General features: G+C 45.8%; 1 protein-coding gene across 1 annotated transcript in view; it reads right to left on the bottom strand.

The window, feature by feature from the left end:
- Window positions 1–2,245: 2,245 nt before the first annotated feature.
- Window positions 2,246–27,942, bottom strand: part of LOC126418818 (WSCD family member AAEL009094-like) — a 139,748-nt gene continuing 114,051 nt past the window's right edge. The window contains exon 7 of the mRNA XM_050085762.1: window positions 2,246–2,661. Within this exon, the coding sequence (XP_049941719.1) occupies window positions 2,246–2,661 (416 nt within the window). The remainder of the gene's footprint in view (window positions 2,662–27,942) is intronic.

The raw sequence follows: 27,942 nt of genomic DNA on the forward strand, positions 1-27,942 counted from the left end.
ACGTGCAGATATTTTGTTTGAAACGGAAAAGCGTAAAGATCATATAGACCATCGCGCGGTGTATGAACTGTAATTAGATGACTGAAAAACTGTAAGGCAGCCGACAAAACAGATTTATCCCCTCTGGAATGTTTGCCGGTAGCGACAAATCCTCTTCCGCGGACTTCAACAAGTTCGTGGTACGCCAGAAAGAATGTACAGGTAGCTCCGATCATTTACACATTACACGTAGATAGCTGCCCCTGGAAGGTTATCGAGCCATATGCAACTGGATGCTGAGTTTCTACTGGAAGCGCTCGTAAGTTCCCTCAGATTGTAGTTACGTTTGTGGAAAACTGATTTTTACAGTCGTTAGTAACAAAGACTACTCGAATCGACGGCAGTGTTGATTGAAGACATAATGAAAAGTTACAATATATATGTAACTGGTTCCCGAAAATGAAAGGATTATGCAGTAGTTCTAGAATTATAAAAGCAGTTATATTAAGAAATTATTTCGAAAATTTCTTATGAAAAGAAAACATGTAACTCGTATTAAAACCTTTTTAAACTAATAAATGGTAAGTAATTTGTCGCAAATTTTGCTCTATTACTTCACTTGCCGATTAATATTTCGAAAATGAATTTTATTTAACTGTGAATTTCTTTCTGAAAACGTAGCAGACGGCACAGGGTCGTATTTTATAATTGACGGGAGATATTATGAAGGACCGTGGTTCTGCAACCACAAGCGACACAGCTTTGAAATCGTCGTGTAGGTCACAGCAGTCGTATATCTGCTATAAGGACAGAATACCTGTGGGCTCTGACTTGAGGAATGAAGACAGCAACTGTGAGCCTGTGTGATGTAAGACTGTAGGCCGTTTTATGTCTGCTAACCAGGCAGGTCTGGAGCTCGCGAATGCAGTACGAGCAGCGTTGGTCGTTTGCAGTAAAGGAAAATCCGGTGTGTCTGCCGCTACACCCGTCATACGAAGACTGACATATGTCGATCTTAGTACACTAACTAACGATATGACTGTGACTTTTGTATAGGATATACTGTTGTTCACTCGTGTGTGACACGAGTAGTGGTATTCTCAACAACGTAACATTGTAGGCATCGAGTACACGACAGCTGAGCGTGAAGGAGAGGCGCTGACAAAAGTAGTTGTTCTCCTTGCGCTGCAAAAGGGACAAGAGAAAGCGGCGAGTAGCACGCCAACAATTAGACGGCGAAACGTGAAGCTGTCGGGCGAGTACGGCGGTAACAGAGAAATACTACAGGGCGCGTCGGTAGACTGGGCAATGCCGTGCAGTCAGCGAGATTCGGGCAGCTGCCGGGTGTAGACCAACAGCACGGCTGGGGGTGTGCGGGAGAGCGGTGGCGCAACTGGAACACACGTTTCATTTGTCCCGGGATCACTCTCATATTCTGTTTCTGATGGCCGAGTATTTGCAAACTAGCGATCAAAACAGTCCAGAGACTGCAGAGAAAGAGCAGATTGACCGAGCTGTCTGACAACCACGGGAACGGTGAATGTATCGTAGCAATAGCACGCGATGACCACGCGTGTGATTGAACTTTTTGGGTGGACAGCCAGTCTCACCAAAGACATTCTTCCCGTACTCGTACAGCCGTTTTTCAGAGCGGGCGATTGGTGGCCAATTGAGAGTAGAGGTGTCACGGTGTAAAGAACAGAGCGCAGAATCGGACAGAAGCGCGATTACGTGGGGGAAATTTGGGTTGTGCTACGTCAGCCTTCTCGGCTAGCATCAGTGGTTTTGGTGACGTCGTAGACAGGGCTGTATAGGGCCCGAGACAGTGGGAAACAGACTACCCGAATAACAGTAAAACCGACGATAAAATTTGTCAAATTAAAAGAATCTGATGCTGCAAACGAGATGTCTCGTCGCGTGTTTAAGATTCTGAACCGACGTCAGGCATCACCGTCGTGCCAAAGTAGCACTCTACACGAAGTCGTTTCCACGGCGGGATCTCGTTACTTGAATCAAAGCAGACACTTCACCGAGCGAGAAAACGAAGGATGGCGGTGGATGGAAGAGCATCTTTTCGGGGAAAAGAATACCGCGTGCGATCGTACGTCCGGTCGTAGCCTCGCTCTCCAGGGTTGGGACCGGTGTCTGGCTGTCACGTACAGAGGAGTGCAGGGACCCTGGGAGCAGAGGCAGAGGACGACGGCGGCGACCGCGGCGGCCCGTCGGGCGACGGCAGGTGCGAGACGCGAGCTGCGCCGGCCGGCCATCAGCTGCCCGGCGGCTGCGCCGTGGGCCCGGGCCCGGGGTCGACGCCGGCGCCCAGGAGGCGCTGCTGGCGCAGCTGGAAGTCGCGGATGGCGGCGAAGACCTCGTCCTCGGCGGCGCGCAGGTCGCGCTTCATGTCCTCGGAGAAGGGGTCGAAAGCGTCGGCGGCGGCGCGCCGGCGGCGCCGGTAGATGCCCTCGCGGCGCACCACGGTACAGGCGAGCTGCTGCGCCGAGACGGCGGCGTCGGCGCGCAGGAAGCGCAGCAGGCGCAGCAGGTGGGCGCGCAGCGCGGGGGCGTCGGCCGCCGCCAGAGCCTCGTAGCGCGCCACCAGCAGCTCGCCCGGGAAGTTGCGCAGCCAGTCCAGGTTCAGCGCCCGCCACTTGGCCACCATCGACCGCACGAACGACTCCCAGTCTGGACACAAAGCGGTGAGGGTCAATGGTGTGCAGTCGGGCGAACGAAATAGCTGCAGCGGACAAGAGAACGAGTTACGAAATTTTACTTATTGTGCGTATACAGTAAATTCGTAGGTGATTTGGGGTATACAGGGTGCGAAATACAGGGCACGAGTTGCCGACCCTGACTGCACCAGTTGATCTTAACACCGCTGGGAACACAATCGTACTGACCCAACAATCACCACCCAACCACAATAGAAACAGACTTTTTGTTGTGATCTTCAGTCCTGAGACTGGTTTGATGCAGCTCTCCATGCTACTCTATCCTGTGCAAGTTTCTTCATCTCCCAGTACCTACTGTAACCTACATCCTTCTGAATCTGCTTGGTGTATTCATCTCTTGGTCTCCCTATACGATTTTTACCCTCCACGCTGCCCTCCAATACTAAATTGGTAATCCGTTGATTCCTCAGAACATGTCCTACCAACCGATCCCTTCTTCTAGTCAAGTTGTGCCACAAACTTCTCTTCTCCCCAATCCTACTCAATACCTCCTCATTTGTTATGTGATCTACCCATCTAATCTTCAGCATTCTTCTGTAGCACCACATTTCGAAAGCTTCTATTCTCTTCTTGTCCAAACTATTTATCGTCCATGTTTCACTTCCATACATGGCTACACTCCATACAAATACTTTCAGAAACGACTTCCTGACACTTAAATCTATACTCGATGTTAACAAATTTCTCTTCTTCAGAAACGCTTTCCTTGCCATTGCCAGTCTACATTTTATATCTTCTCTACTTCGACCATCATCAGTTATTTTGCTCCCGAAATAGCAAAACTCCTTTACTAATTTAAGTATCTCATTTCCTAATCTAATTCCCTCAGCATCACCCGACTTAATTCCACTACATTCCATTATCCTCGTTTTGCTTTTGTCGATGTTCATCTTATACCCTCCTTTCAAGACACTGTCCATTCCGTTCAACTGCTCTTCCAAGTCCTTTGCTGTCTCTGACAGAATTACAATGTCTCGACAAACCTCAAAGTTTTTATTAATTCTCCATCGATTTTAATACCTACTCCGAATTTTTCTGTTGTTTTCTTTACTGCTTGCTCAATATACAGATTGAATAACATCGGGGAGAGGCTACAAACCTGTCTCACTCCCTTCCCAGCCGCTGCTTCCCTTTCATACCCCCCGACTCTAATAACTGCCATCTGGTTTCTGTACAATTTGCAAATAGCGTTTCGCTCCCTGTATTTTACCCCTGTCACCTTCAGAATTTGAAAGAGAGTATTCCACTCAACATTGTCAAAAGCTTTCTCTAAGTCTACAAATGCTAGAAACGTAGGTTTGCCTTTCCTTAATCTTTCTTCTAAGATACGTCGTAGGGTCAATATTGCCTCACGTGTTCCAATACTTCTACGGAATCCAAACTGATCTTCCCCGAGGTCGGCTTCTACTAGTTTTTCCATTCGTCTGTAAAGAATTCGCATTAGTATTTTGCAGCCGTGACTTGTTAAACTGATAGTTCGGTAATTTTCACATCTGTCAACACCTGCTTTCTTTGGGATTGGAATTATTATATTCTTCTTGAAGTCTGAGGGTATTTCGCCTGTTTCATACATCTTGCTCACCAGATGGTAGAGTTTTGTCAGGACTGGCTCTCCCAAGGCCGTCAGTAGTTCTAATGGAATGTTGTCTATTCCTGGGGCCTTGTTTCGACTCAGGTCTTTCAGTGCTCTGTCAAACTCTTCACGCAGTATCGTATATCCCACTTCATCTTCATCCACATCCTCTTTCACTTCCATAATATTGTCCTCAAGTACATCGCCCTTGTATAGACCCTCTATATACTCCTTCCACCTTTCTGCTTTCCCTTCTTTGCTTAGAACTGGGTTTCCGTCTGAGCCCTTTATATTTATACAAGTGGTTCTCTTTTCCCCAAAGGTCTCTTTAATTTTCCTGTAGGCAGTATCTATCTTACCCCTGGTGAGACAAGCCTCTACATCCTTACATTTGTCCTCTAGCCATCCCTGCTTAGCCAGGCTTAATAATACTAAACCCCAGCCACAGCCTATACAGCAAAATGACCACTGAGGGAAACTTCCATATGCAGAAGGCAGTAGCAGAAGGAACATAGGTCTTAAACGAATACACTGCACTCTGCAAGGGCATACTATTTGACACATTAAAGGAACTTTACTAATAAAAACAGCACAAACAGAGAAAGTCTACACACACACACACACACACGCACGCACGGAACACACACACACACACACACACTCACACACACACACACACACACACACACACACACACACACACACACACACACGAAAACTAGATACACTAAAATCTGCAAAGACGCACCATTTACATATAAAAGACAACACACACAGCTAAGAAGCACACAGAAAACACACACACACACACACACACACACACACACACACACACAAAGATAAAATGCAAATAAAATTCAAATTTGCCGCCGAACCCTCTGGTGAACAAATGAACACTAACTGGACTGGGACACATAACAAACGACAATCGCACTGTGTTCTGGCGTAGTGAAAAGTGTTTTTCTACGTTATTTGTGGAAAATACTTGCTATAGTTACGTATGCATTACAGCATCTCAGCATGATGCGGAGAATGGAAGTGCTTGCCACACGAAAACGTAAGTAAATACGAAAATAGGCGCGAAAACATCACGAAATACTAAATTACATTCTAGAAGATAGGTTAACACCCAGCAAAAAATTTTTCTCATCAACATCGTTTGGTTGCAGATGGCAAGCTACCTGAAATAATTAACACAAAAGTGATCCAGAAAATTCATGCTCACCAAATGTAAAGGTATTTACAAAAAGAAACGATCTGTTGTTTGAACTAAAAATGCACATAATTTTATAATCATTTAACAAAAATGTTCACATTACAGACTAAATAAAAACGAAAACCCAATGATGGTGGCACAGTGGTGCCTAAACATGTTTGGGTACTGAGAAAAGCGGTGTTTTGCGTAACTGGCGGACCTCATATCCAAAAATTTTAACTGAAAACACGCCCAACACAAGGAGCTTCAAATCAAAAAGATGGGTACTGAGCTCGATTGACAGATGTCGACGGGTACGTCATTACGCGCTGCTGCGACTCTGTGCCGACTGTCGGTGTTGCAGCCAGTCTCCCACCTCAGCCCGCCAACGCCTGACCCGACGTTTCCAGACATTAGAGAAAACTACTGCCCAGGGCAACAGGCGGGCACTCTCCGTATCGGTCTCGCCTCGTCGTGTTCCGTGGTAAAGCGACGGAGATCTCGAACGTACGTCACAGCCCCCAGCCTTAACACGTCAGAAGCGTAACGGCTGCGGTCCATGCTAGAGGTTACGCTAACCTCAGGTAACCAGTGACGTCGCGTCAGGGGCTGGTCCCTTATGACGATGACGAAAGCAGTCCTTGTACTATGTAATTAATACGTGTTCTGTATCCTTGAAAGTAACATAAAATTAATATGTCAGCATTGTTTTAAGGAGGTATACAATGTATAAATGTATAATATTGCATATACACGAAATCAATCTAAGGACTAGGACATGTGATAAATTATCTTGAAGCAGAAAGAAGAACTTTGCTGTGGTATACAATACAGAGCCAAGTAGTAAGAACTGATGTAATTATTGGAAGAATGTCCTACACTCCTGGAAATGGAAAAAAGAACACATTGACACCGGTGTGTCAGACCCACCATACTTGCTCCGGACACTGCGAGAGGGCTGTACAAGCAATGATCACACGCACGGCACACCGGACACACCAGGAACCGCGGTGTTGGCTGTCGAATGGCGCTAGCTGCGCAGCATTTGTGCACCGCCGCCGTCAGTGTCAGCCAGTTTGCCGTGGCATACGGAGCTCCATCGCAGTCTTTAACACTGGTAGCATGCCGCGACAGCGTGGACGTGAACCGTATGTGCAGTTGACGGACTTTGAGCGAGGGCGTATAGTGGGCATGCGGGAGGCCGGGTGGACGTACCGCCGAATTGCTCAACACGTGGGGCGTGAGGTCTCCACAGTACATCGATGTTGTCGCCAGTGGTCGGCGGAAGGTGCACACGCCCGTCGACCTGGGACCGGACCGCAGCGACGCACGGATGCACGTCAAGACCGTAGGATCCTACGCAGTGCCGTAGGGGACCGCACCGCCACTTCCCAGCAAATTAGGGACACTGTTGCTCCTGGGGTATCGGCGAGGACCATTCGCAACCGTCTCCATGAAGCTGGGCTACGGTCCCGCACACCGTTAGGCCGTCTTCCGCTCACGCCCCAACATCGTGCAGCCCGCCTCCAGTGGTGTCGCGACAGGCGTGAATGGAGGGACGAATGGAGACGTGTCGTCTTCAGCGATGAGAGTCGCTTCTGCCTTGGTGCCAATGATGGTCGTATGCGTGTTTGGCGCCGTGCAGGTGAGCGCCACAATCAGGACTGCATACGACCGAGGCACACAGGGCCAACACCCGGCATCATGGTGTGGGGAGCGATCTCCTACACTGGCCGTACACCACTGGTGATCGTCGAGGGGACACTGAATAATGCACGGTACATCCAAACCGTCATCGAACCCATCGTTCTACCATTCCTAGACCGGCAAGGGGACTAGCTGTTCCAACAGGACAATGCACGTCCGCATGTATCCCGTGCCACCCAACGTGCTCTAGAAGGTGTAAGTCAACTACCTTGGCCAGCAAGATCTCCGGATCTGTCCCCCATTGAGCATGTTTGGGACTGGATGAAGCGTCGTCTCACGCGGTCTGCACGTCCAGCACGAACGCTGGTCCAACTGAGGCGCCAGGTGGAAATGGCATGGCAAGCCGTTCCACAGGACTACATCCAGCATCTCTACGATCGTCTCCATGGGAGAATAGCAGCCTGCATTGCTGCGAAAGGTGGATATACACTGTACTAGTGCCGACATTGTGCATGCTCTGTTGCCTGTGTCTATGTGCCTGTGGTTCTGTCAGTGTGATCATGTGATGTATCTGACCCCAGGAATGTGTCAATAAAGTTTCCCCTTCCTGGGACAATGAATTCACGGTGTTCTTATTTCAGTTTCCAGGAGTGTATATGTGTCCATCAGCAGATACCACCAATGTAAATTCTTTACTAAATGTGTATGTCAACAATATGCTAAAAACATAATAATAGAGCGCAGCACATTTTCAGGGCAGACACATAGTACTATATAAACTTTCCTGCACATCGCATGAACACATGAGTACGATACGCTCACACCTTTCGAGCTATCGTACCTTCTACGGGGAAAGGAAACCCGTTACTTTCTATATTCCTCTACATAACTCTGGATCTCTAACTCTCTCTTTTCCATAACCACTAGATTTCTACCTCGAAATTTCAATCCTCACTTTATATGTAATGAATTTTTGTCTTTACTCTTCTTTGCACAACTCCTATCCATCTATCCTTATATATCTTCCTTCTCCTTCAAAATTTATATTTTTTTTTATTTTTAAAGTAACATCGATTTTAATTGAATATGTTCTTTTTTCTTGTTTTCATACATTTGTTTAAAGTTTATTAACTTCGTAATACTTTTGTAAACTAACACTAAACCACGTATGCAGCATGTGATAAAGAAAATTTGGTCCGCCTCCTCGTGGCTAGCGACGGGAAACGGTGCAGTCACTCGCAAACAAAATATTTGTGAGTGGCTGCAACGGCTAAGAGACCATGACTTGCTGCATATATACTGAATTCAGTAACCTAACAACCCACCTTAGTTGTCAAGGCGATGGGTTTCACATGTGTTTAAATGAAAAAAAAAATGGAGTCCGGCAACGTTCGTTATCCTCGGAGCCTCCAAACGCGGGCACATCCACCGTGACTCTGTAGGGACTCGAGTAAAATGACGAACATTGTCACCGGTTATTAAAGTCAGAACTTAATTTTTTCGCCGTTATAACTTAAACCTTATCACCACCCCTTGCATACTGGCAGCTGGTGGCTAAAGGCACTGCTCTCCTGTGCATAATTCTTCTGACTCTCGCATTCTGACGCCTGTATGTAGAGATCGGTAGTAGATCGTAGGATCACGTTTCGGTGCGAAAATTAACTGACGACAGCCAGTGATGACACGAAAATAGTTCAGACTCCTGTCAGGATATGCAAGGATCAGGATTTCAATAAATTCCGTAAATTCAAATGGCTCTGAGCACTATGGGACTCAACTGCTGTGGTCATCAGTCCCCTAGAACTTAGAACTACTTAAACCTAACTAACCTAAGGACATCACACACACATCCGTGCCCGAGGCAGGATTCGAACCTGCGACCGTAGCAGCAGCGCGGCTCCGGACTGGAGCGCCTAGAACCGCACGGCCACCGCGGCCGGCTCCGTAAATTCCACCAGGCGCTTGTTCGAATGGTTCTTTAAAAGACCGCAGCTGATTTGCTGCATGTACGTTGCGCGTGGCAGTGGGGGGTAAGACTTCTGGTACCGCTCTCTTTACTCTGCCCCAGTTTCCCCCTCCCTCCATCATCCATTTGCAAATGGTCCGCGACGTGACGCCTGTCAATAACAATTCGTACTTCTGTGAGACTTCTTGGAACCTGTACTCTTTGAATTGCAACGGTAAACCTCTCCGTGATGGACAGCTCCTCACCTCTTTTAAACATCTCTCGAGATTTTAACTACGACATGTGAGTACATTTACCAATCAGCTGTACACGCCAAGAAAACGCTGATGGTTACTGCACAAACAGCTCTATCTGTGACCTTGAAACACGACCCAAACTGGACATACATTTACAAACAGAGACTAGATGTACATAAAACTCAAAACATGATTTTTTTACCTAACAATAAAACTACAATAAATTGCGGAAGGATATTACAGAGTTCACAGAAACGAACTTATTTAGAAGGACAAGTTACAAAGTACCTGTTAAGTAGGAGGAGGAGGAGGTTAGTGTTTAACGTCCCGTCGACAACGAGGTCATTACAGACGGAGCAACAGCTCGGATAATGGAATGATGGGAAATGAAATAAGCCGCGCCTTTTGGAAGAAACCATCCCGACATCTGCCTGAAGCTATTTAGAGAAATCACGGGAAACCTAAATCAAGATGGCCGGAAACGGGATTGAACCGTCGTCCTCCCGAATGCGAATCCAGTGTGCTAGCCACTGTGTCACGCCACTCGGCACTTGTTACGTGACACATTCCAACCACTTAAGATTTACTTAGATAACACACAATATTTTTTGCTGAAAAACGTGAAAAGTAAGTGATAATAAAGATAATATTAGTAACATTTCATACAACAGACTAATATTATGTAGTTTTTTCTGCAAAACCTTACCCCAAAAGCTATGTAATGTGCAGTATTGTCCGCGGCTCAGGGTCTTGTGGTTAGCAGCGCCACCCATACATCTCAGTCTCCCGGGTGAGATTCCTGGCCGAGCCCAACATTTTCTTCGCTCGGTGACTAGCTGCCTGTTTTCTCCACCGACACCGTCATTTCCTTTACTGACACCTGACCCTCTGTCACAGCCCAACATCTCACTCACTCTGAAGGGATGCAGACACTGTTTTCCAGGTCACTAAGGCTAAGTTCAGGAGCACAAACTGGAAACCATACATCGTCGCCGTGCTCCTGGTGTACGCCGATACTGTGTGTAATATTACAATATTAAATAATGCGGGTATAATTTGTGTTGTGTGTGTGTGTGTGTGTGTGTGTGTGTGTGTGTGTGTGTGTGTGTGTGTGTGTGTGTGTGTGTAGTGACTGGAAGCGAGAAAAGAATTAAGAATGTAGCACTAGCCTTTTACTTTATTAAATAACTTCTTTCCAAAACAGTATGATACAATACGGATGAACCGAACGATGTGGTACTGTTTTAAACACACTGGCCTTGTATTCGGGAGCGTGGAGGCTCCAGTTTTCATTCACCCACCCTGATTTAGGTTTTACGTCGTTCCCCTAATTTACTACAGGCAAATCCAGGGATGTTTCCTTTTATGACGTCACGAATGAAACCACAAAGCTTCGACTGCTTCTACTTCTACTACTAGGATCAGCCACTACAGTTTGACATGAGAGTTTCAGTTACAAGAGGCACCCCTCTTTGCCTCCCCCCCCCCCCCTCCTACCCCAAGCGTTGCCTTCATTCTTACATTGTCAGCCGTCCCAGACTGACCAGCAGTACTCAAGAATCGGTCGAAAGAGTGTTTTGCAAGCCACTCTTTTCGCGAATGAACTACATTTTGCTGAGGACTTTTGCAATGAAAGTCAACCTGGCATCTGTTATTCTTACATAAAGATTTACAAGGTGGCGCACGAAATGTGTTACCATTTTGTTTTTGAATATAAACTTTATTGTCAATACAATCTGAAAGGAACATATACTACAATGAAGAGCCGTCCATGGAGATTTGTTCTAACTCAGCACATGCTCAATATGTCCACCATTTCGTTTCCTAACTACCTTCAAACGAACACTGAAGTTAGTGATTACCCTACGGCACATGTCTTCCGTAATTTCACTGCAAGCTTGAAGAATAAGTCTTCTGAGCTCCATTAAATCACGTGGACGTTTCGGGGAAATTTTTCCTTTAGGTACCCCCAAAGAAAAAAGTCACATGGACTGAGGTCTGGACTACTGGGGGGCCAATTTTGTCCGTCATTGAAGCGACCTGGAAACCTGAGTGAAATGATCCGCATGTCGAAATGCTCGTGTAAAAACTCCAACACAGTGTTTGCAGTATGTGGTCTTGCTCCAGCTTGCATGAACCACAGCGTGTTGAAGGGCAAGGCAATAGCAAGAAGCTGTGGAATGAAGCTATTGCGAAGCATGCTCAAACAACGCTCGCTGTTCACAGTTTCTTCAAAGAAAGGGTCCAATAAGTCCGTGACTGGAAATTGCTGCCCACGGTGTAATCCTCGGAGCATAATGTTGTCGTTCATGAAGCACTTGTGGGTTTTCAGTGGCGCAAAAGTGTACACTTTGTTTGTTAACCACACCGTCTAAATGAAAATGCGCCTCGTCTGAAAACCAAACGTTGTTGAGAGTTTCTTCCCTATCCTCCGCCCACTGAGCAAACAGTAGTCTCTGCTGCTTGTATTCTTCAGTGAGCTTCTGTCCACAGGTCATCTTGTATGGGTACATATGTAGGTCACTTTTAAGAATGCGTTTAACGGAGTGTCTGGATATTCCCAAAAAAAAAAAAAAAAATATGTGTGTGAAATCTTATGGGGCTTAAGTGCTAAGGTCGTCAGTCCCTAAGCTTACACACTACTTAACCTAAATTAACCTAAGGACAAACACACACACCCATGTCCGACGGAGAACTCGAACCTCCACTGGGACCGGATATTCCCAGTTGCACTGCTACCTTTCTACGTGATTTCCCGGGACTTCTCTGTACAGCAACTCGTATCGCTTCAATATTCTCCGGCGAACAAACAGGCTTAGGCCGAGGTCGTTTCGCTTGCAATACTGTTCCTTCCCGTACAAATTTATCGTACAACCTGTGAATGGTCTTCTTGCAAGGGACCCATCGTGTGTTAAGCTGTCGTCGAAAACGCCTCTGAGTCACAACAAGGCTTTTCGCTTCATGAAAAAGTAACACAATTGCCGATCGTTGCTGTGTCGTCAGTCTGCCATTGTCAGCCATTGCTGCTTACTAGTCTCCTAGCGGCAGTATCGTGAATTACACGTCATTTCGTAACTCATTTGTTTTTGCAAGCTCTGCTGGTACCGCTGTAGAGATCCCAGCGGGATAGCTAATGTGCGTCGTAAATTGTGAAAGAAACAATTGGTAACACATTTCGTGTGCCACCCTGTGTATGATTATTCCATATTTGTCCCACAGGGCGGACTCTCATGGATTTCTTCACTGAGGTGACAAAACTCGAGGGACAGCGATATACCCATACACAAATGGTGGTAGTATCGCGTACACAAGATAGAAAATGGCAGCGCATTGACGAACCTGTCATTCGTAGTCAGGTGATTCACGTGAAAAGATTTCTACTTGATTGCGGCTGCACGACTGGTGTTAACAGACACTTAACGCGGAATGGTAGTTCCACCCAGAGGAATGGGACACTCCATTTCGGAAATCGTTAGGGAATTCAATATTCCGCGATCCACAGTACCAAGAGTGTGCCGAGAAAACCAAATTTTGGGCATTACCTCTCACTACTGACAACTCAGTGGCCAGCGGCCTTCGCTTAACGACGGAGAGCAGCGGCGTTTGCGTAGAGTTGTCAGTGCTAACAGACAAGCAACACTGTGAAAAACCGCAGAAATCAATGTGGGATGTATGAGCAACGTATCCGTTAGGACAGAGCGGCGAAATTTGGCGTCAATGGGTTACAGAAGCAGACGACCGATGCAGGTGCCTTTGCTGACAGCACGACATTGCCTGCAGCGCATCTCCTGCGCTCGCAACCATATCGGTTGGATGCTAGACGACTGGAAAACCGTGGTCCGGTCAGATGAGTCCCAGTTCCAGTTGGTACGAGGTAATGGTAGAGTTCGCGTGTGGTGCAAAAGCCACGGAGCCGTGACCGAAGCTATCAACAAGGCCCTGTGCAAGCTTGTGGTGACTCAGCAACGGTGTGGACTGACTTCACGTGGAATGGACCGGGGCCTCTCGATGTTCGGTTCCTTGGAGACCATTTGCAACCATTCATGGGCTTCATGTTCCCAAACAACGATGGAATTTTTATGGGTGACAACGTGCCATCTCACGAGGCCACAACTGTCCGGGATTAATTTGAAAGCCGGCCGCTGTAACCGAGCGGTTATAGGCGCTTCGTCCGGAACCGCGCTGCTGCTACGGTCGCAGGTTCGAATCCTGCCTCGGGCATGGATGTGTGTGTTCTGTCCTTAGGTTAGTTAGGTTTAAGTAGTTCTAAGTCTAGGGGACTGGTGACCTCAGATGTTAAGTCCAATAGTGCTTAGAGCCATTTGAACTATATTTATTAGTTTGAAGAACATTCTAGACAGTTAGAGCGAATAATTTGGCTACCCAGATCACCCGACGCGGATGAAATTTATGGGACATAATCGAGAGGTCAGTTAGTGCACAAAACATTGCACTGGGAACACTTTCGCAATTATAGACGGCTATAGAGGCAGCATGGGTCAGTATTTCTCCAGGAGACTTCCAACGACTTGTTGAGTCGATGCCTCTTCGAGTCGCTGCACTACACCGTACAGCACGATGTTAGGAGGTATCCCACGACTTTTGACTACTCAGTGTACGATTTTTATTGTTTTTAGCGATTTTCGGCCAGCACTGTAAGCGAGATTCTTCTGGCTTTGCACAGTTCGTATCCGCAAGAGCATCATCTTCACCGCACACTCTCAATAAGGCTGGAAGTTACCACACACGATAATTTTCTGTACGTGGTGAAGAGTAGAGCCCTCATATCACTTCTTCGGCATAACCCAAGGCTATTTTTACATCCTTCGCTTCGCTTCCTTAAGAAGGACGTGTGGATTTTTATGTAGTAAGGACTTCAGAATCCCTAGAATAGCATTTTGTCCATTGAGCGACAGTGCAGGGCTGCATCTAATGCCTTCCGAAAGTCAAAGGAGATGGCATCGACGAGGAAAGCGTCATCTAAGTGCTTCGGCCTCGTCGAGAAACAGAGCACGCCGAATCTTACGAGATCATTGTTGATCGGAATCTACGTTAATTCATATAAAACTGCCTTTTTTTCGCAAAAGCACCCTAATATGTGAGAATATATGACGTTCCATGGAGAAGAAATAAAAACTTTGAGGTTCGCCGATGACATTGTAATTCTGTCAGAGACAGCAAAGGACTTGGAAAAGCAGTTGAACGGAATGGATAGTGTCTTGAAAGGAGGATATAAGATGAACATCAACAAAAGCAAAACGAGGATAATGGAATGTAGTCGAATTAAGTCGGATGATGCTGAGGGTATTAGATTAGGAAATGAGACACTTAAAGTAGTAAAGGAGTTTTCCCATTTGGGGAGCAAAATAGCTGATGATGGTCGAAGTAGAGAGGATATAAAATGTAGACTGGCAATGGGAAACAAAGCGTTTCTGAAGAAGAGAAATTTGTTAACATCGAGAATAGATTTAAGTGTCAGGAAGTCGTTTCTGAAAGCATTTGTATGGAGTGTAGCCATGTATGGAAGTGAAACATGGACGATAAATAGTTTAGACAAGAAGAGAATAGAAACTTTCGAAATGTGGTGCTACAGAAGAATGCTGAAGATTAGATGGGTAGATCACATAACTAATAAGGAGGTGTTGAATAGAATTGGCAAAACTTGACTAGAAGAAGGGATCGGTTGGTAAGACATGTTCTGAGGCATCAAGGGATCACCAATTTAGTATTGGAGGGCAGCGTGGAGGGTAAAAATCGTAGAGGAAGACCAAGAGATGAATACACCAAGCAGATTCAGAAGGATGTAGGTTGCAGTAGGTACTGGGAGATGAAGACGCTTGCACAGGATAGAGTAGCATGGAGAGCTGCATCAAACCAGTCTCAGGACTGAAGACCACAACAACAACAACAACAACAACAACATATGACGTTCCATAATTGTACAAGATATTGGAGCCAGTGATATAACCCTATAGCTATGTGCATCTGTTAGACTACCCATCCTGAAAATTGTAATGACCTGCGACTTTTGCCAGATGCTCGGAAGTCCACAATGCACCAGCGACTTGCAGCAAACTTCTGCTTGAGGGAGAACGATTCCTTTCGCGTAGCTTTTACAGAATGCCACAGACATTTGGTGAGATCCAGTTGGGTTCCACCTGTCGAGCGAGTGTAGTCGCTTTGCTACTCCGCGATGAGGCAGGTTGGTGTCTGCCGGCACGGCGGCAGCGTTTGTGCAGTGGGCGTGACAGAGCAGACTGGCCGAAGCAGTGGCAGCGCCGGGACAAGAGGACGTAGGGGTCGTCGGTTCGGATCCCCCCTCCTGTCATCTAGGGTCAGCTCCCTAGTTGCTTCCCTGAACCAGTTAAGGCATATGTCGGGACGGTTCCTTTCAAAAGGATAATTCCTCACACATCGTTCCCCATTACCAGTTCGTCCCCGGTGACCTGGATATAGACGGTAATCTTCCTGCCTCCTTCCTTCCTTGTAGTGACCGCGCATGCGCGGGACAATGCTGACCTCGGCGCTGCCCTGCATTGTAACACGGTGCCGCCTGTGTGCAGACCCCCGGAGAATCTCGGGCCACGGTCGACTTTCATGGCGGCCGGTCGCAGCCGCCTTTCACCAAAGCTGGACTCGAATGCTGTTGACCTTTTGGTTTGGCTTATATGCGTAGCCTCGTATTTCCATATATTCAAGGCAGTCCGCCTTAATCATTAAGGTAACTTGTGACAATGCAACCATCAAGGCGTTTCGAGATGTGCCCCACTAGTTTGCACACCCACGCCCATACCTTCTTAAACTCCCCATACGGGCGTTAAACCAAACAGTGCGATAGCCTGCTACACATCCCTAACTTCTGCCGCTTGCTTTCTAGCTTGTGTGTAGCACACTGGCGATGTGCTCTGATCTCCCTCCTCTCATCTCTTGTCAAACAGAACTAGCTCTTTATTCTCACGAAGTGATGAGTGCTACCGACATAGCATCTCAAATTAATTTCATATTTCTAGATTTCCAAACGGCTTTCGATACCGGTCTTCACAAGAGGCTTCATATAACAATGCGTGCCTATGGAATATTGTCTCTGTGGTGTGACTGCATTCGGGATTTCCCGTCAGAAAGATTACATTTCGCAGCGACTGACGGCGAGTCATTGAGTAAAACACAAGTGATATTTGTCGTTCCCACAGGGAGTTGTTGGAGGCCCTCTGCTGTTTGTAATCTAGTGCTGAAAGGAATCCGTTGAAATTCAGTTACACGATAAATCACCCTGTTCTCATACTCTTATGACCAGGGCATATTCCAGAAGAATAATGCAAAACCCACACTACAGACGTCTATTGGAATGCTCACCAGGGCCGGCCGGGGTGGCCGAGCGGTTCTAGGCGCTACAGTCGCAGGTTCGAATCCTGCCTCGGGCATGGAAGTGTGTGATGTCCTTAGGTTAGTTAGGGTTAAGTAGTTCTAAGTTCTAGGGGACTGATGACCTCAGAAGTTAAGTCCCATAATGCTCAGAGCCATTTGAACCATTTGAACTGCTCGCCAGTCTGCTGATCTGTCACTAACGGAACACGTCCGGGGTGCGACGAGAAGACGAATGCCACCTCCAGACAGCAGTCTTCATGAAGCGCGTGTAAGATTCTCCAACGTGCTGTTCGGAGGATGTTCCGTGCCATAACTAATACAAGACTTTAATTACATCTGTGAGGAGCCACACTCATACTGATGTTAGTAACGGTCATCTGTTCCGAATGCAATAAAAGTTTAAAAATTCAACACCAGATATTTGGTGAATATCTCGACAACTTTGATAAGTATGGGACTCATGTTTCATTTTGTAACACTTTTCTGTTTCCGTCAGGGTGCACAGTGTCCATAAAATTCTGCTATCATTTCAAAAAATCATTACTTGCAAACTATTAGAGACAGAGCATCGTGGTTTCTTGTAAAGTGCACAACAGCTTACAAACTTTCCTGTTTTCCTGTTGGGCTAGTACACACATCAAAAAGGTTTTGCATCACCTCGGTTCCGATAGTTCCGGAAACTGTACAGGAAATTGGAATAGATACCAACATTTATATCATTTCCGCCCTTTTTATTGCTAGGCCTTATGAAAAACACACACTGCATGTTGTAATACCATATACCAAGACCTTCACAGGTGGTGGTCCAGATTGCTGTACACACCGGTACCTCTAATACCCAGTAGCACGTCCTCTTGCACTGATGCATGCCTGTATTTGTCGTGACATACTATCCGCAAGTTCATCAAGGCACTGTTGGTCCAGATTGTCCCACTCCTAAACGGCGATTCGGCGTAGATCCTCAGAGTGGTTGGTGGGTCAGGTCGTCCATAAACAGGCCTTTTCAATCTATCCCAGGCATGTTCGATAGAGTTCATGTCTGGAGAACATGCTGGGCACTCTAGGCGAGCGATGTCGTTATCCTGAAGGAAGTCATTCACAAGATGTGCGCGATAGGGGCGCGAATTGTCGTCCATGAAGACGAATGCCTCGCCAATATGCTGCCGATATGGTTGCACTATAGGTCGGAGGATGGCATTCACGTACCGTACAGCCGTTACGGCGCCTTCCATGACCACCAGCGGCGTACGTCGGCCCCACATAATGCTACCCAAAACCAGCAGGGAACTCCCACCTTGCTGCACTCACTGGACAGTGTGTCTAAGGCGTTCCACATGACCATGTTACCCCCAATCACGTCTCCGGCGCTTGTCTGGTTGAATGCATGTGCGACACTCATCGGTCAAGACAACGTGATGCCAATCCTGAGCAGTACATTCGGCATGTTATTGGACCCATCTGTATTGCGCTGCATGGTGTCATGGTTGCAAATATGGACTTCGCCATGGACGTCGGGAGTGAAGTTGCGCTCCATGCAGCCTATTGCGCTCAGTTTGAGTCGTAACACGACGTCCTGTGGCTGCACGAAAAGCATTATTCAACATGGTGGCGTTGCTGTCAGGCTTGCTCCTAGTCATAATCCGTAGGTAGCGGTCATCCACTGCAGTAGTTGCGCTTGGGCGGTCAGAGCGAGGCATGTCATCGACAGTTCCTGTGCCTCTGAATCTCCTCCATGCCCCAACAACATCGCTTTGGTTCACTCCGAGAGGCCTGGACTCTTCCCTTGTTGAGAGCCCTACCTGGCACAAAGTAACAATGCGGACACGATCAAACCACCGCGGTATTGACCGTCTAGGCATGATTGAACTACACACAACACGAGCCGTGTACCTCCTTCCTGGTGGAATGACTGGAAGTGATCGGCTGTCGAACCATCTCCGTCTAATATGCGCTGCTCATGCATGGTTGTTTACATCTTTGGGCGGGTTTAGTGACAACTCTGATCAGTCAAAGGGACTGTGTCTGTGAGACAATATCCACAGTCAACGTCTATCTTGAGGAGTTCTGGGAAGCGGGGGGATGCAAAACTTTTTTTGATGTGTGCATTTCAATGAGTCCCCCGCTCGTGACCCCTAGAACATAAAGGCTTTATTCGAGTTCTGCCCGCAGCATACAGGTAACGATACCCAGGAGTTTCAGTGTTAAGATTGAAAGAAATGCCTCTGGCAGATGGGAATATTACAGTCCTAATGGTTATCTGACGAAGCATTTGCAACAAAGTGCCAGAGTTGGAAACGCTCATGAAAACCAGTGAAGCTCACTTAATACTAGCCACAGAAAGCTGGTTGAAACCTGAAATTGATAGCAGTGAGATTTTTGGTCAAACTGTAACTGTATATTGTTAGGATAGGCTAATGGGAAAAGGAGGTGGTGTATTTGTCGCAGCAGACAAAAAACTCAAACCCACCGAAATAGAAATTGAAGCTGCATGTGAAATTGTTTGGGCAAGACTCAATATCAGAGGTGGGCATAAAATTACAATGGGATCGTTCTATTGCCCACTAGACTCCTCAGGTAATCAAAAACTTTAGACAAAATCTTAGTTCCCTTGTACGTATGTTCCCCAATCATAGAGTAATCATCGGTGGAGACTAGCTGGTTAAAAAACTTCAGAAAGTGAAGAATCACATCAGTGGAGAGTTTTATCATCCAACGATTAATTGGGAAAATTACAGTTTTGTTTGCGGTGTGCGTGATAAAGCATCCTATGAAATTTTACTAAATGGCTTCTCTGAGAACTACCTAGAACACATAGTTCGGAACCCCGCTCATAATGGAAATATCATCTAATAACAACAAACAGACCTGACCTCTTTGAGAATGTAGACATTGAAACGGGTATCAGCGACCACGGCAAAAACGATTGCCAATGTACAGATGGCAACTAAAACAAGCAGAAAGATGTATACGTTCAGTAAACTAGATGAAAAAATCAGTAGCGTCATATCTCAATGATGAACTTAAAACTTTCAGCACATTGCAGGAGCGTGTAGAAGATTTCTGGCTCAAATTCAAAAGAGTAGTTGACTATTCGCTGGATAGATACGCAGCCTGTAGAATAGTTCATGATGGGAAGGAACCTCCAGAGTACGCAATCACTGTGAAGAAACTTCTAAAGAAACAGAGACTACTTATCTTGATGGACAGTCACTGTCAGATGCAGAGGTAAATTCTGGTGTGCCCCACGGAAGTGTGCTGGAACTCTTTCTGTTCATGTTGTACATTAATCACCTTTCGGACAATATTAACAGTAACTTCAGATTTTTTGCAGACGATGCAGTTATCTGTAATGAAGTAATGTCTGAAAGCAACTGCATAAATGTTCAGTCAGATCTTGATAAGATTTGAAAGTGTTCCATAGATTGACAACTCGCTTTAAATGTTCAGAAATGCAACATTGTGCATTTCACAAGACCAAAAAGCGTAGTGTTCTATGACTATAACATCAATGAGTCACTGTTGAAATCGACCAACCCATACAAATACCCGCGTGTAGCACTTCGTAGGGATATGAAATGTAACAGTTACATAGGCTCTGTTGTGGGTAATGCAGGTGGTAGACTTTTGGCTCACTGGTAGAATACTGGGGAAGTGGAATCGGTGTACGAAGGAGAATGCTCACAAATCACTCGTGCGATTCGTTCTAGAATATTGCTCACGTATGCGGGATCCATACTAAATAGGCCTAAGGGGGCTGTTGAACGTATACAGAGAAGGGCGACACGAATGGTCATGTTACATTGATGATGAAGAGACTAAATTGGCAGACCCTTGAAGTTAGGTGTAAATTATCCCAAAAAATCTAGTAACAAACTTTCAAGAACCGGTTTTAAATGATGAGTCTACGAATATACTACAACACGCTATGTATCACTCACATAGGAACCGTGAGGACAAGTTTAGAATAATTACAGCGTGCACAGAGGAACTCAAACAATCATTTTTCCAGCTCTACATACGTGAATGAAACGGGAAGAAACCCTAATAACTGGTACAATGAATGGGACGCACCCTCTGCCATGCACTTTGCTGTGGTTTTGCAGAGTATGGATGTAGATGTACCGTTCCAACTGCTTCATCGATTCCTGCATGAAGGGCAGCAGTGTCGCTGAGTAGTGTTGTGTAACGTCGGAAGAGCGCAGAGGCGATGCGGTGCGACCACCACGACTCATCCGCCTCTCAGGAAATGTGTGATTCGGCGCATCCCACACGTAGAAACTCCAATGTGGCGGGGGGTGCACTATCGTGCGGCAGCTATTCGATCTGCGGTGGCAGAGCATATCCAGGTAAACATTTTCCGTAATAGTCCTCTCTACGAAGAAAAATGGTCCTGTCACCCTGCCCTTCCATAAAGGCGTCGGTAATTCCGCTGTAGCATTGTTACAGATCTGGATTCTGGGTACCAGATGACATATTGTGCCTTCTCGTAGAGATGCACAAGGGAAAAAAACTCGGACAGCTTCTAAGCGTTTCACAATGATCCAGGATACTCTATCGATACGGCTTTTTCAAGCGATAGCGGGACTTTATGGACACCCTGTATAATATGACTGAAACAGTTAATTATTGTTGTTATTGTTATTATTGTATTCCGGGCCACGTAGCTACTAGCGAGCTTTCCCCTTACAGTCATTTCCGTGCTGCCTGACACCGGTGCTACGGGTGTTCCTGGGTGCACTTCACTCCAGTTTCCGGACCCACGTGGTAAGAGAGATTAAGATGTTCTGAAAGACATCTTGTACTGATCTCTAGCGTAAATTCCCTATGGTCAATTTACAGTTGCTCAACGTCTTTCCTAACTAGTTTTGTGCACTTTGCGTAAGTCGTTTTCCCTTAAAGTGTGCCCCCAGTCGTCCATCCTTGCTATAGGACTGCAACAGATTAGCGTCCTGTTTCTTATACCTGTTATAATGCACTCTTAATTTTGGTGCAGTTTCTTTAATGTGTCTGATTCTCTGCACCTCCTTCTTCTTTGTTACGGTTGAGGACTTTTCTCAGAATCTTGCTGTCCTTTAGTCGTAGTTTCTTGAGTTGTAACTTTCTGACCACGATCAGTTATTCTGAGATACAGAGCACTAAAATTCTCAGTCCGGTGTTGGAGTGTCGGAGTTCTAGGCTGACGGAAAGGGATTTAGACTTGTAAATGTTCTTACAGAGGCGGCAGGCTGTCTCCAGTTTGGTGCACCTGTTGCTCGTGGCGAGACCCCCCATGCTATAAGAGACGCAGTCTGCTCTTCCAGTCGGCTCGCTGGAGCAAGACTAGGTGTGGAACGTGATCGGCCGGCCGAAGTGGCCGTGCGGTTAAAGGCGCTGCAGTCTGGAACCGCAAGACCGCTGCGGTCGCAGGTTCGAATCCTGCCTCGGGCATGGATGTTTGTGATGTCCTTAGGTTAGTTAGGTTTAACTAGTTCTAAGTTCTAGGGGACTAATGACCTCAGCAGTTGAGTCCCATAGTGCTCAGAGCCATTTGAACCATTTGAACGTGATCGTATTTCTTTGTTGCATAGTTCGCTTCTCTCTTCGCCATCACGTCGGCAACTTCATTCCTCTCACGCCGATAATGGTCACCTTACTATGGCGATTGTGCCACATGTTGTGCCATGTTGTATACTACGTAGTTGTAGATTATGTTGACTACATGGCTCTTCGTCAGAATTATTGCAGAAATGCAAGTCTAGCAGTATAGTAACCGTGTCGTCAGCTGTCGTATTTAAGTGCTTTAGACATCCTCTTCGGTAGCTCTGAATCGTCTGGTTGCATTATAGTACGCAGAAAAAAAAATGGTTCAAATGGCTCTGAGCACTATGGGACTTAACGTCTGAGGTCATCAGTCCCCTAGAACTTAGAACTACTTAAACCTAATTAACCTAAGGGCATCACACACATCCATGCCCGAGGCAGAATTCGAACCTGCGGCCGTAGCGGCTGCGCGGTTCGAGACTGAAGCGCCTAGAACCGCTCGGCCACGCCGGCCGGCAGTACGCAGCAGCGACGCCTTCAGTTGTACGCGACATACCTGCATAGAGGCGCCGTATATTTTCCCACTCTATAGAACACATTCCATCAACAATTTCGTATTTGTGTTAGAATCCGCACCAGGCGCATGTCCGCGTGAGGCTAGAGGAGTCCGGAGCAACCAATACGTTTGTGGACCTCTGGTATTGATTTACTACACTAACTTTCACGAGAGCAACTATTCATGCCTTCATAGTCGACGGACTCGTGACGATCTGCTACAAATCTACTGGAGGTGACTGTATATGTTACTGCGCGCATCATCGTGGCAGCGTTCGGCGCTTAACGGCAACATAGCAGAGGATGACCTACACTTGCTGAAAGAGGTTGTTGCTACTCTATCCTGTGCAAGCTTCTTCATCTCCCAGTACCTACTGCAACCTAAATCCTTCTGAATCTGCTTAGTGTATTCATCTCTTGGTCTTCCTCTAAGATTTTTACCCTCCACGCTGCCCTCCAGTACTAAATTGGTGATTCCTTGATGCCTCAGAATATGCCCTCCAACCGATCCCTTCTTCTGGTCAAGTTGTGCCACACACGTCTCTTCTCCCCAATTCTATTCAATACCGCCTCATCAGTTGTGTGATCTACCCACCTAATCTTCAGCATTCTTCTGTAGCACCACATCTCGAAAGCTTCTATTCTCTTCTTGTCCAAACTATTTATCGTCCAAGTTTCACTTCCATACATGGCTACACTCCATACGAAAACTTTCAGAAACGACTTCCTGACACTTAAATCTATACTCGACGTTAACAATTTACTCTTCAGAAACGCTTTCCTTGCCATTGCCAGTCTATATTTTATACCCTCCCTACTTCGACCATCTTAAATTTTTTTTGCTCCCCAAATAGAAAAACTCATTTAGTACTTTAAGCATCTCATTTCGTAATCTAACTCCTGCAGCATCACCCGATTTAATTCGACCTGAAAGAGTTAGCAGGAGATTAAAGACATCTAATAATAAGGGCAATGCCACGAAAGTTACAGCTGAGCACATTACGTGTCTGGAGAACAGGGTGTGACTGGAACTAGCTGTCGCTAACTGTGTAAACAAAGATTCGTGGTTAAACGGTTTGCTAGAAAACCTGTGGTGCAATAAAACCCTGCGTTGCAGGGTCGCCTCGACTGATACACAGACTGTTTCAGGTTGACATTTCAAACACTTGGGGACAGGTTTCTTAGGCCAAAACAAGAAAAGAAATGTCCAATAAACATGGGCTCTAAAATGGATACGTTACGAGGTATGAGCACTTGTTCAGTAGAAGAGACGTGTTTCACAGTAGCGAAGATGAACAAGTGTTGATAGCTCATAAGGTATGCATTTTATACCCGAACTTTACTGGACATTTTTTGCTGTTTTGATGTAAGGAACTTCTAACCAAATAATAAATATGTTATTCTGAAACACCCGATACGAGTAATGTATTATGTGAGAACTTAATTTTCAAAATAAAGTTTCAACACAGAATAACATTTTTTTTCGTGAAACTTGGAAAGGCCACCAGGCAGGCCTGGACTACGCAGTCAGCCATCACGTATGCAGTCAGCGAGTGTCTGATGGTCTCTGTCCGAAGCGCCCAAGTCCAGCCGCAGCGGACAAGACAGGCGCTGGACTCACATATTGACCAAGCATCGGAACTGAGGAAGCACGGTTCAGGCACGAAACAGATCGCTTGTAACACCCTCGCCTGTCCCATCTCTGAGTAATGTACGAGGGCGTGCTGGAAAGTAATACCTCCGAATTTTGTATGTGAAGACTCTTAAACCGTTTTAAATGAAACAAACTTTATCAACATTCCACTTCCATACTTTTCACGCCTACATATATATTTCTCAGCGTAGTCACCATGGCGACGAAAATATTTCTGCGAACGAGAGACCAGCTTGTTGATGCCATCACTGTAGAATGTTTGACTTTCTTGACCGAGCCACATCCTCACCTCTGTCTACACTGTTTCATAAAAAAAAAATGGTTCAGATGGCTCTGAGCACTATGGGACTTAACTACTGAGGTCATCAGTCACCTAGAACTTAGAACTACTTAAACCTGACTAACCTAAGGACATCACACACATCCATGCCCGAGGCAGGATTCGAACCTGCGACCGTAGCGGTCACGCGGTTCCAAACTGCAGCGCTTAGAATCGCACGGCCACACCGACCGGCTGTTTCATCAAGTGAAGTCCTCGAAGGTGTTCTTTAGGTTCTGGAGCAGATGAAAATCGGATGGGGCGAAGTCGGGACTGTACGGAGGACAATCACTACCTGAATAATTTCTTTTATCTCATCATACATTTCATCAATTTCTTCATCATCTGCAGAGCTAGTGGCATATGAACTTGTACTACTGTAGTAGGTATGGGCTTCGTGTCTATCTTGGTCACAATAATGCGTTCACTACGCTGTTTGTAGTAGCTTATCCGTGCTCCTATTTTTTTTATTCATTATTGAACCTACTCCTGCATTACCCCTATTTGATTTTGTATTTATAACCCTGTATTCACCTGACCAAAAGTCTTGTTCGTCTTGCCACCGAACTTCACTAATTCCCACTATATATAAGTTTAACCTATCCATTTCCCTCTTTAAATTTTCTAACCTACCTGCCCGATTAAGGAATCTGACATTCCACGCTGGTGCCTTAGATTATGAGTATGCGTATGTTTAAAGAAAGTGTTTCATACAGTCTTCGCTGCTGCGTGAACACAAGCAGTCAGCACTGCAACGCAATATCGCGGATTTTTCAGCTGAAGTAACCAAAACAGCTTCATTTTAATAATTCGTTTACATCGTTTAAAATAGTTGTGAGGCACAATTACAGTTAAATAGACACTGTCTCACATCTTGTTTTCGTCGTAGGGCACCACCACCCCAAGGAAATATCGTAATTTGGGAGAACAAAATGTGAAAGCTAATGTAAAATGTATCTTGATGTGAACAAACCGTCTGATGATGAACCTGTCGGTTTGAAACCGCTAACGGCGCTGTTTAAATAAACAAACAGCATTATAAAAAGTTTCTGGTTGCTGTTGTTTTCTCTGTAAAGGTCAGCCTGTATTCCGTACGCAGACACGGACTCAGAATGTCGGTTTTCGACGAAACGACGTTGACGATTCCGTATTCCCACCTCAGTCGTGCGATCCCGACCAACGCGCGCAGCAGCGTCGCGCTACGGTGAACCGCATTCTGGACAGGGCGCGATTCGCTCGATGTCGCACACCGACGCACGCTGCTAGGCATTCCTTAGGCATAACGCGGTCTCCTCACGAACAAACGACATTTTCAGTGATATTTTCATATAAGTATATTGTAGATGGCGTTACTCCTATGTACATCGTGCGGTCACCCTGAAACGCTTCCCATTTGCATATCCGTTGGTGACGTACACTTCGTGTCAGTTTGATGTACGTTGCACGGTGTCTCAACGGTGTAACAGTTTCAGTGGCCATCAGTTCATTAATGCAGAACAACGAGCATAGTAGAATACGGAAATATTACATAAACTGTAGCTCGTGTAGCAAAGCAAGTAAAAATGTATGGTCTAAACTTCTTAACACGCTGTTAAGACCAGTGTTTTCGAGAAACAGTTACGCCGGCACTGCACACGGTAAGTTACGTTTGCCTGTGTGAAGGGCTGTTAGAGAGGCGCGGCGAGCCCAGCCGCCCTGGACGCGACCGTCTTGCGCGACATCCGGTGCTGGGACTGACTGCACGCAGAGCCGGTGCAGGCGCCCCCGTGTGGCCGATGGAGGGCCGCCGTCTGGCCAAAGCCTTCTAGACGCAAGGCCTACCACAGCGGCCATATTGGCACGTGACGTCACAAACTGTTGGCTGCCTTATCTTCAGTCGGCAGTCCTGTTGGCGTGTATGTTGTGTAGAAAGTGTGTGACACGTGAAAGTGATATGTATTTCATACAGTACTCGCCTACAGTTGTTCGAAGTATGGGATACAAGTGCTGCGTTCCCTTTTGCCAGGTAAATTATAAATCCCAAAAAGGCATTAAAGTGCACATGTTTCGATTTCCCAAATGTGTGAAGTTGAGAAATCACTGGATTGCAACTATTCCCGGACAGGAATTTGTGTCTACGCATCATTTGCCAATTGTTTTTAAAAGCAGTTATGTGTCATGTACCAGTATCATTTGATTCTTAATTCTGGACCATTGCTGCGAGGTTACTACGAAGGTGGCTGTGAAATGTCTCTCACATTTGCAACTACTGTCACACAGAATAGTTATATTAATCAGAGTTGCTCGAAAATGTTTAGTGTTCCTCATCAGTCCTACCAGATTATTGACGATCCAGTACTTTTATTTGCAAGAGCTGCAGAATGATTTTGTTCAGTTTTACATATACAGCTATTCGGAAATAATTTCAATTTGAGTAAACTACCTTCGAAAATTGCTTTAATGAATCGTATGTTCGAGAGATTAAGCAGTACATAAAGTAGAATTACGAGGTAAGTGCATTATGATTAAATTAACAGCACTCTGTGACACGAATTTCAATCAAGGATATAGGAGAAACCATCTTTTCATGTTTAAAGTTTTAAAGTTCTGGAGAAACAGGGAAATAAAATATTTCTTTTGGTTTTTTGATTTATTAAACATTAAGTCAGGAGGTGCTCCATTTCGTCGAATGATTTGAGTTTCGTGTGAGGTCAGCAAATTTTGAAGTGGAGACAAAAATTTACGAAAATAGCCAGGGAAACAAATTGTTAAATTCTGTAGGAGTTCCAGCTGCTTTATTTAAAACCGAAAACGTCTGCTTGTTGTTCCATAATGCCGATTTTTTACTGCAAGAAAACGTAGTTCCTGAGGTAAAAGATAGAATTTAAAATTACAGTTTGTATTCAAGCCTAGATACGCGCATTCACGGCAAATCGTCAAAATAATTTTATATATATAAATAAAATAGGGCAGTTTTGTTAAGTTACTTTACGCAATGATATAAATTTCCATACTTTCATTACAAGGCCATGTAGAAGAGGAAAGCACGAGAATACCTATGCAGTCTCAGCTCCAAAACTCGTAAAGTTCGTATAGCTGCAGAGTGCTTAACAGAAGCGTTCCGATACAGACCGAGCCCTCAGTATGTGACGTCACAAGTGTGCGCGCAGGCCTGTAGACTAGGTGGTGTTGGTCTGGCGTCATTTCTGGCCGGGCCTGGCGTAA

Source organism: Schistocerca serialis, chromosome 9 (assembly GCF_023864345.2).
Source record: "Schistocerca serialis cubense isolate TAMUIC-IGC-003099 chromosome 9, iqSchSeri2.2, whole genome shotgun sequence".
Lineage (NCBI taxonomy): Eukaryota > Metazoa > Arthropoda > Insecta > Orthoptera > Acrididae > Schistocerca > Schistocerca serialis.